The 10217-nt window shown below is 38.4% G+C and overlaps 1 protein-coding gene across 9 annotated transcripts in view; it reads left to right on the forward strand.

Moving 5' to 3' along the window:
- LOC147151836 (protocadherin gamma-C5-like) overlaps positions 1-10217 on the forward strand; it is a 262710-nt gene that overhangs the window by 124801 nt on the left and 127692 nt on the right. Inside the window, exon 1 of one of the 9 annotated variants that reach the window (XM_086018663.1) lies at positions 1328-3884. The exons of the other annotated variants lie outside the window; for them this stretch is intronic. Coding sequence (XP_085874789.1) covers positions 1437-3884 — 2448 coding nt within the window. The 5' untranslated portion in view covers positions 1328-1436. Of the gene's footprint in view, positions 1-1327; positions 3885-10217 lie in introns of those variants that run through there. 9 annotated transcript variants of the gene reach the window in all.

The raw sequence follows: 10217 nt of genomic DNA on the forward strand, positions 1-10217 counted from the left end.
ATAGGCCCACTTCACTACATGTGCCACAATAGAGTTGAAATTCTTTAATTTCCAATGACTGACATTTTAAAACGCGGAGTCACATTTACGTTCTCCATTTTTCCATCGATCAAAAGTAAGAATTTGGAATACGATGAACTGCACTTTTTAACATGCTTTTTAGAATGTATACTGTTCTAAAAATTGAAGGACCAACAGCAGATGAACTTTAAAACATTTCAGTCGAGCCTCAAAATAAATGCTTCAATGCAAGCATAATAACACAATAGAAGAAATGATTAAACGTTTTATCATCATGCAGTAAACATTTGCGGGTTTCCACCTTGTTATATGTAAAATACAAATATAAGTTATTGTTTCTGAAAAATAGTAGATATTTTTTAGGCTTGATGTTACTATCCTTAGTGTTGGAATTGTGTTCCAAACCCCTAATTTACTCGCTGTCCAAGTCCACACAATAACTTGCTCTTAATTATTAGTTTGGGAATTTTGACAGTCAATTATTTGTCACGTTATGTGTCATTCCTAGTGTTGTTGATCAAATAAATTACTTTAAATATAATAATAATAATAATAATAATAATAACAATAACAATAACAATAATGATGATGATAATGATAATGATTGTTCGTTTATATGTAATTGGCTGGCTACCAGTGTACCCCGCTTGCTTTGAAGAAAGCTGTGATAGGCTGCAGCACGCCCGTGACCCTCGTCGGGACAAGCAGTTTGGAATATGGATGGATGGATGATAATAACAAATGCATTTGGAACTCGAAGACTCTCATACACTGTAAAATGTTTACGTTTGATACAAAAAAGCATGGGAACGCTAACATTTTTGCTTTGTATAACTCCGATTTTTAGGATTTCGCAATTTTGTATTTTTACATCGTATTTTAGCCGACTTTACAATGGTTAGCTCCCTTAGTTTGAAATTGTTTCGTCTTCAATCTGAGTGTGGAATTGTGCCTTTTTGTAGGTTTGTTATTTTCAATGTAGGGTTTGGGTGTATTGTTTTAGTACCCCAAATGTTGACAATTGTTTTAAGAAATAATTTCAATTATATTTCAAACATTTTTGTATTGGCTCCTGATTGTTGAACATTATTTTCTTGTAACGCAATGCAAGGGAAAAACTTTGCATTCAGCATTATTATTGTCAGCTTTGTCTACTATGCAGCTCCCGTTCTTCCACGTTTTAGACTCTAAGAGACGCTGTTGGCTTGGATATACATTTCCGTGTCTTGTCGTCATGCAGTCCTCCCTATTGACGAGGCGCTGGAGGAGATTTTCTGTCTTTTGTTGGCGGTGAGGGCAAGTGAAAGAACAACGGACTGCTGCACATTTGTTTGCATATACAGTATGTCGGCGTGGTGAGCAGGAAACGGACTATTTACTCAAATATATCTTTGGTCTCTTTTTATCTTGCCATCATGGATAATCACCGACCTCTCCCTTTCTCGTGTGCAACATGGAATTGTTTTTATCGATGGCGACGGCAAATAGGAACACTCATTTTTCTGCTTCGTTTGGTTACCACGGTAGGTGGTCAGATTCGTTATTCTATTCCTGAGGAGATGAAGAAAGACTCCGTGATTGGAAATGTGGCACAAGATCTCGGTTTGGATATTAAAAGACTCATAACTGGACGGGCCCGCATCGTAACGGGAGGAAACATCCAGTACGCAGAGCTGAAGACAGACAAAGGGCTTTTGGTTGTCAGTGACAGAATAGACCGAGAGCAGCTCTGTGAAGATGTGACGCCGTGCAGCTTCAACTTTGAGATCATTTTAGAAAACCCGTTAGAAATGCACAGAATTATCGTTGGGGTTTTGGATATAAATGATCACGCTCCCGTTTTCGCAAATGAAGACAAAACTCTTCTATTAGAAATAAATGAATCTGCTGCAACCGGAGTGCGCTTCCCTCTGCAGAGTGCAGAGGATCAAGATGTGGGGCAAAATGCGTTACAAAATTACATTTTGTCACCAAACGACAATTTTGTACTGAATCAGCATGCAAATCCAGATGGCAGTAAATATGTTGAAATGGTGCTCCAGAAGCCTTTAGACAGAGAGCGACATCCTCGTTTGTCTTTAAAATTAATTGCAGTTGATGGAGGAATACCTCAGAGATCGGGCACCATAAATATAGAAATAAACATATTAGATGCAAACGATAATGAACCTAAATTCAACCAGTCTGTGTATAAAGCCTCTGTTATGGAAAATACGATGAAAGGAACTAATATAATTACTGTAAATGCTACAGACGCTGACATTGGATCACATGGAGTCATTACTTATAGTTTGTCAAAAATGAAAGGAAGTGCAGCAGATATTTTTAGTATTGATAAAAACACTGGCTTAATTTCTGTTTCTGGTCAAATAGATTTTGAAAAGAGCAGAAAATATGAAGTGAGGGTCGAGGCAAAGGATCAAGGTGGGCTAATTGGAACCAGTAACGTTATATTTGATGTTATTGACATAAATGACAATGCTCCAGTTATTAATATAATGTCATTTTCAAGTCCTCTCTCTGAGGATTCACCTCCTGGTACAACAGTTGCAATTCTGAACATAAAAGATATCGATTCTGACAGAAATGGACAAATACAATGTTTCATAAACAGCAATCTTCCTTTTAAGTTAGAGATGTCCTTAACAAGTTATTACAATTTGATTTCAGACCAATATTTTGATAGAGAATCTGTTTCCGAATATAACATAACAATTACAGCCACAGATCTTGGAAATCCTCCTCTTTCCAGCTCAAAAAAATTACAATTTAGAATCTCAGATGTGAATGACAATGCACCATTATTCAATAAAAATATTTACTCTGCTTATGTCGAAGAGAATAATTCTCCTGGCACTTCCATATTTGCTGTCACTGCTCAAGACGCTGATTGGAATCAAAATGCGAGAATATCTTATCTTTTGGAGGACACACAGATAAATGGAAGTCCAGTTTCTACTTTTGTTTCCTTAAATTCGGAAACTGGTGTTCTCAGTGCAGTTCGATCTTTTGATTATGAGCAACTTAAACAACTGGACTTGGTGGTCAGAGCGCAGGATGGAGGCTCCCCTCCCCTCAGCAGCAACGTGAGCGTTCGCATCCTGATCCAGGACCAGAACGACAACGCCCCTCAGGTCCTGTACCCGGTGCAGACAGGTGGCCCGCTGCTGGCCGAAATGGTGCCTCGCTCGGCAGATGTGGGCTATCTGGTGACTAAAGTGGTGGCAGTAGATGTGGACTCTGGCCAGAACGCCTGGCTCTCCTATAAAGTGCACAAAGCCACAGATAGGGCGCTGTTTGAAGTGGGCCTCCACAATGGAGAAATAAGAACTGTCCGTCAAGTGACTGATAAAGATGCTGTCAAACAAAGACTGACTGTTGTCGTGGAGGACAACGGGCAGCCCTCTCGTTCGGCTACAGTCATTGTTAACGTGGCGGTGGCCGACAGCTTCCCTCAAGTGCTGTCAGAGTTCACTGACTTTAGCATGCACGACAAGGAGTACAACGACAAGCTGACTTTTTTCTTAGTCTTGGCGCTGGCTGTGGTCTCCTTCCTCTTGATCACCTGCTTGCTGCTGATCATATCAGTCAAAGTGTACAGGTGGAGACAGTCTCGCGTCCTGTACCACTCCAACCTGCCTGTCATTCCGTATTATCCACCACGATACTCGGACACTTTGGGGACGGGGACTCTCCCGCACGTGTACAATTATGACGTGTGCAGGACCACTGACTCCAGAAAAAGTGACATGAAGAATATGCAAGCCATGAGTCAAAGTTTAGTGAGAGTGGAAGGAGCTGATGCTGACACGCTGCATGTGAACAAGCAGATGTCAGGACATTGTTCACAGATGTCAACTTTGGTAAGTCAAATGTTTCAACATTATTTTTCTAACTATGTGTCTCCAAGTTTCTGAAGACTCCTTGACAAATTTGGTGTCTACTCAACTTCTATTGTATATGGTGCTGGAACAATGACATCCTGAAGTATCTTCACATCTTATATATTACTGCAGTCGATATAAAAAGTCTGCACACCCCTGTTCAAATGCTATGCAGTATTTTGTTATACAAACAAGGTTTTAAAAGGTTTATCTTGGTATCATTTTAATAACACAAAAACCTGGTATATGAAAAGGGATGTGTTTATTTTTTTATCCATTTTAGTTAGTGCCCATCATGTTCTGGCATGTTTCTGGGCTATTTTCTGGACATTTCCCCATGTCAGATTCATGGAGTGAATTTCCTGTACTGTGCGACACCTGTGGGTCCTGAGTCATAGGTTTTTTCTTTTTAAGAAAATGATCAAATGCCACCTTAGAGTGTACACGTTACATTCAGTATTTGAATTTATGAAGAAATAACATTTGTGGGAAAACAATTTAATCTACTATTGCTTTGTTTTTTTGCTGAGTAGGTTTGCTCACTTAGTAGCAAATGGAAATGTTGTAGTATTCTCATTTTAACAAAGTGAATAAAAACAATTATGGGAAGGTAATATCATTGGTCTTTTGGAACCACTCTTTTGTCAATTGTTTTGGGTTGTCATGTTGGAAAACGCATCCTCAGTAGTCTGGCTGAGAACGTTATTTTCTGAGATTTTAAATTTCACCTCTGCTTGCTTCCTATTGTATCGGTCAATGTGACCAGCAAAGAAATAACAGTGAAAAGAATGGCCTCGATAAACACATCTTTCCTCAAAAATTTGGTTTGCCAGAATTTTAAGATGAATTACTTGTTCTTGTTCTGCGTAGTGATCATTTTTGTGAACTATGTATCTGCATTTATCTCATTACCCCCACTCACCACAAATGTGCAACGGCATTTTTAATTTTCATGACTTTGTCCAATGAAAAATATCTACATGCTGTGTAGTGATGAGTCGGAAAAAAAAACTTACTATTCCCACTCATTTACTCCTTATCCATTTTATACTTTAACCCAACTTCCCTATGTGGCATTTTTCCCATTCTAATGAAATGGTAATAAAGGACTGGATAATTTTGTGCTCGCGTTGATTTAATCTTAATTGAAAGTTACTTCTTAGTGAATCATCTAGTTCTAAAAAAAAAATCTTTAAAATATTGTGCTGCACTTTTTCGGTGACATTTTTATGTTCTTTCTACTCTATTAATATTTCTACATCCTCATGCTCACAGTCAGACTTGCAAGGTTTGATAACCATTAAAGTGATACCAATTACAATCAAAGTGCAATATACTGTACACAACATTGTACCATAAAGAACCGTACATTGTTAGACCTTCTTTCCTCAAGTAACTTGTGTCTCCTATTTTAGTTGTAGTGTGTTTGTCTCCTATTTTAGTTGTAGTGTGTTAGCATTACATAAAACTATACTGTAGTTGAAAGTTTTACTTGTTTGCTCTTTTAGGTTATAGAGAGGTATTTTAGGACTTGAGTTTCTTCATATGACACCTCGTGTGTCAGCAAAACTATAGTTTACTGACAAGAAAGTCTATAGAGAATGTGAATACATCGACCAGAGAGAACAGATTATTACATACATACATACATACATACATACATACATACATACATACATACATACATACATACGCTTTGGATTGGACCATTCTCTTTAACGTATACTTCACTATTTACGAATTCGAATAAATGAAAAATAATCATAATGTTGTTAGTTGGGCTGACGAGTGAAAACATCTGTATGTATTACATTTTATGTATTTATTACATTATATATTTATTATTACAAGTCCAGGAGGTTCCAAATGCATTTTAATAGTTTTCTCTCAGGTTTGTCGTGTTGTGGATATAGATTTAAGTCATGTTCCATCCTGCAGTGTTGCAATGTGGACTCTTGGCGACGCTGTAGACCAGAAAGTTGGTGACTAGCAGCAGGATTGGAGCAGAGCCTCCCAAGTAACGTCGACAAAACACAGAGAAGAGAACACGACGGAGGATAACAGACCATTTGATGTTCTTGTCAAATATAAAATATATTTGTACCTGAAAGCTATACTTACTTCGATTAAAAGTGGATTATATTCGATATTGGACCGTAAGGGAAACGTTTTTGTTGGAAGATAAGCAGAGTGGATCTCACTGGGGAGATTTGGACAGAACAATGAATGGGCAAGTACTGCTGATTGTGTCGCTCTTCGCGCTCGACGCAGTGTACGGCCAGGCCAGCTATTCTATTCCAGAGGAATTGACCAGAGGATCTTTGGTGGGCAACATAGCGCAAGATTTAGGTCTAGAAATTCGACGTCTGATTTCTGGCAAAGCCAAGATCTATTCGAGGAACAATGAAGAATTCATCGAGCTGAGCCGAGAGAAAGGAGTCCTCCTCGTTAAAGAGAGGATCGACAGAGAGGCTCTTTGCGCACACACCGCGCTTTGTGCGCTGCATTTAGAAATTATTCTCGAGAATCCAATCGAATTTTATAGCGTTACTGTGCAAATTACGGACATTAATGATAATGCACCTAGTTTTGAAAAGAGTGAGATGAAATTTAAAATAAGCGAGTCGGCAACTGTCGGAGCGAAATTTGTTTTAGAAAGGGCTGCAGATCTTGATGTTGGAATTAACGACGTTAATAATTATGAATTAAAACCAGCAGACCATTTTACTCTTAAACTACAAAATAATGCAGATGGAAATAAAAACGTGGAGATGGTTTTACAGAAGCCTTTAGACAGAGAGAAAGAGGAGCAGATGTCTCTCGTGTTAACGGCTGTAGATGGAGGAGAGCCGCGGATGTCGGGAACGATGTTGATTTTTATTACAGTATTAGACGTTAATGATAATGCCCCCGTTTTTACGCAGCACACATACAAGGCTATTGTTACTGAGAATTCACCTTTAGGGACAATTGTAGTAACTGTTTCTGCCTCGGATGCAGATGCAGATTTAAATTCTAGAATATCGTATTCAATTACAAACACGCTAGACAATGTTAGGGATATCTTTAAAATAAATATAGAAAATGGCCAGGTTTCATTAATTGGAAATATTAATTTTGAAGAGTCAAGACATTTTCAGATTAATTTACTTGCAAGTGATGAAGGAGGCCTCACAGATTCTTGTAAATTGATTATCGAAGTACAAGATGTAAATGACAACAAACCCGAAATTAACATTATATCCAAATCAAAAGTAATATCAGAGGATGTAGAAGTAAATACTGTTGTTACTGTAATCAACATTGAGGATTTGGATTCAGGAGACAATGGAATTGTGAAATGCTTTATTGATAATAACATTCCATTTATTCTGAAAACCTCAAAAAATAATTTTTACAGTCTGACAACAGAGGTAGCTTTAGATAGAGAATCGGTGTCTGAGTATAATATCACAGTGACATGTTCTGATGAGGGCGTGCCCTCCCTCTCCAGCAGCGTCACTCTCGCTTTACACATCTCAGATGTGAATGACAACCCGCCTGTCTTTGAGAGGAGCTCATATGAGGCATACGTTGTTGAAAACAACACCCCAGGTCTCTCTGTATTTCAAGTGAAAGCAAGTGATGCTGACTGGAACCAGAATGCTCGTCTTTCTTACATCCTGGAGGACTCCTCAGTTAACGGAGTGCCAGTCTCCTCCTATGTCTCCGTTCATGCAGATAGTGGAGTCATCCATGCAGTGCGTTCGTTTGATTATGAGCAACTGAAAGAGTTCCGCTTTCACGTCAGGGCACAAGATGGAGGCTCCCCTCCCCTCAGCAGCAACGCGAGCGTTCGCATCCTGATCCAGGACCAGAACGACAACGCCCCTCAGGTCCTTTACCCGGTGCAGACGGGCGGCTCGCTGCTGGCCGAAATGGTGCCTCGTTCGGCAGAGGTGGGCTACCTGGTGACTAAAGTGGTGGCGGTGGATGTGGACTTTGGCCAGAACGCCTGGCTCTCCTATAAAGTGCACAAAGCCACAGACAGGGCGCTGTTTGAAGTGGGCCTCCACAATGGAGAAATAAGAACTGTCCGCCAAGTGACTGATAAAGATGCTGTCAAACAAAGACTGACTGTTGTCGTGGAGGACAACGGGCAGCCCTCTCGATCGGCTACAGTCATTGTTAACGTGGCGGTGGCCGACAGCTTCCCTCAAGTGCTGTCAGAGTTCACTGATTTTAGCATGCACGACAAGGAGTACAACGACAAGCTGACTTTTTACTTAGTCTTGGCGCTCGCTGTGGTCTCCTTCCTCTTCATCACCTGCTTGCTGCTGATCATATCAGTCAAAGTGTACAGGTGGAGACAGTCTCGCGTCCTGGACCACTCCAACCTGCCTGTCATTCCGTATTATCCACCACGATACTCGGATACTTTGGGGACGGGAACTCTCCCGCACGTGTACAATTACGAGGTGTGCAGGGCCACTGACTCCAGCAAAAGTGACTTGAAGAATATGCAAGCCATGAGTCAAAGTTTAGTGAGTGTGGATGGAACTGATGCTGATACTTCGCATGAGAACAAACAGATGTCAGGACAGTGTTCACAGATGTCAACCTTGGTGAGTCTAATATTTCACCATTATTTCTTATTATTCGTATGAGATTTGTTTGCAACTTCAAGCACCTATGTGGAACGAGGAGTTTTCAACAAATTTCCCCCCTTTGTTTGTGTGGCATTGAATTTACAGCCCACTTTAATGTAATTTAAACCAAGCAATTTTTTTCACAAAGGTAACCTAAATATTGCATGTTATTTTAAATAAATGAATGTAAAACCTATAATCTTCAACGTGTATTTCAGGAAACGTTAATAAATTTGATAGTAAAGTTAAATTAAAAATTCTAAATTGTAAAATATAAATATGGCAATGCGATAAGACATTTTACATGACAAGTGCCCCAAAAAAATGGATGTATAAAATTAATATTTCATTTTATTTATTTATTTTTTTAAAAAGGTACAAGTGAATACAATCCAAATATTTCCGACAAGTAACAACTTGGTTTTCAAAATAAAAATTATGTTAAAAAATAAAAGTCCCAAACGCAGATGAGCATTTCATCAACTTCTGTTTTAGATTTGGTTGACCTTCGATATGGTTGAGAATACCAACATACAATCAAAAGAAGAAGAAAAAAAGATTGCGAAGACGTTAATGAATCATTATTCTTTTTTGAAAAATAGAAATATTCGAGTGACCCACTATGTGTAATTACAACACATTCACTGAAAAAAGTCATCTTGCGCATATGTAATGCTTACGCAGTGCTAAGTTGTAATGCCAACAATAAAAACATTATTTAGGAGTCTTACATAATTATTAGAATTTAGAAAATTGTTTTCCTTTGTTAAGAACATAACAAAATGTGAATTGTCTCTTAACAAGAGCTTCTTATACGTACTCTCAAGAAGTCATAAATACTACATAAATAAAAACATTTGTTGTATTTACTCAACTGCGAAGTGGGAGAGGGCACTGATCATCGCGGCCGTTGCATGATGGCAGTTGTGTATGTCTTGCCTCATTCTGTCTTCATGTGCGTCGTGTTATGCCTTTATTTTTTTCTCACTCGACCTAATTAGTAACTATTTTAGTCCAGGCAATAATTCAGTCAAGAGAATTCTGTTCATTACTGCTTATTTAAAACCGACATTTAACAATGTTCTTGGGGGAGTGAAAATACTGAGCCCTTTGTCTCTGTCTCATTGAGCACAGCAGGCAACTGCTTGCCAGCCACCTACCGTGTTGATAACTTTGCCCCTCAGTTGCTGTTGGAGAAGAGCAAGTTGTCAAAGTCGATCTATCCGAAAATGTACATAAGAGCACATATATTAATTGTATTTGATGAACTTGAAGAGCATTTATGTTGAACATTTCGCTTGCTTTGATTAGTAACTATAGTTTCTTTCGTATGCGACCTACTATTAAGCCAATCAAATGTAAATAGAAAGTAGGTGCACTTTAAAATAATTGTGAAGCTATTTGTTAGAAAATAAGTAGCATCTACTCACAAAAGTGTATTTTAAAGCTCAAATAAATAACTAAACTCAAACACTAAAAGGAAAACTATAGGATTTACTTGCAAATTTATATTTTACACATTCAAAAACTTGTTTTAACAAAGAATATTTTTTGTAACTTCATGATAAATTGATGCAATTAGATGTCTTACATTTTTTAAATAGATTGCGCTCCATTTTTTTTTCAGTGTACACTCTTTTTGCAAAATAGTTGACAAAAATACAGTAAACCCGAAACGTTTACA

Source organism: Filicampus tigris, chromosome 2, assembly GCF_054856515.1.
Source record: "Filicampus tigris isolate MCC_2025a chromosome 2, RoL_Ftig_1.0, whole genome shotgun sequence".
Taxonomy (NCBI): Eukaryota; Metazoa; Chordata; class Actinopteri; order Syngnathiformes; family Syngnathidae; genus Filicampus; species Filicampus tigris.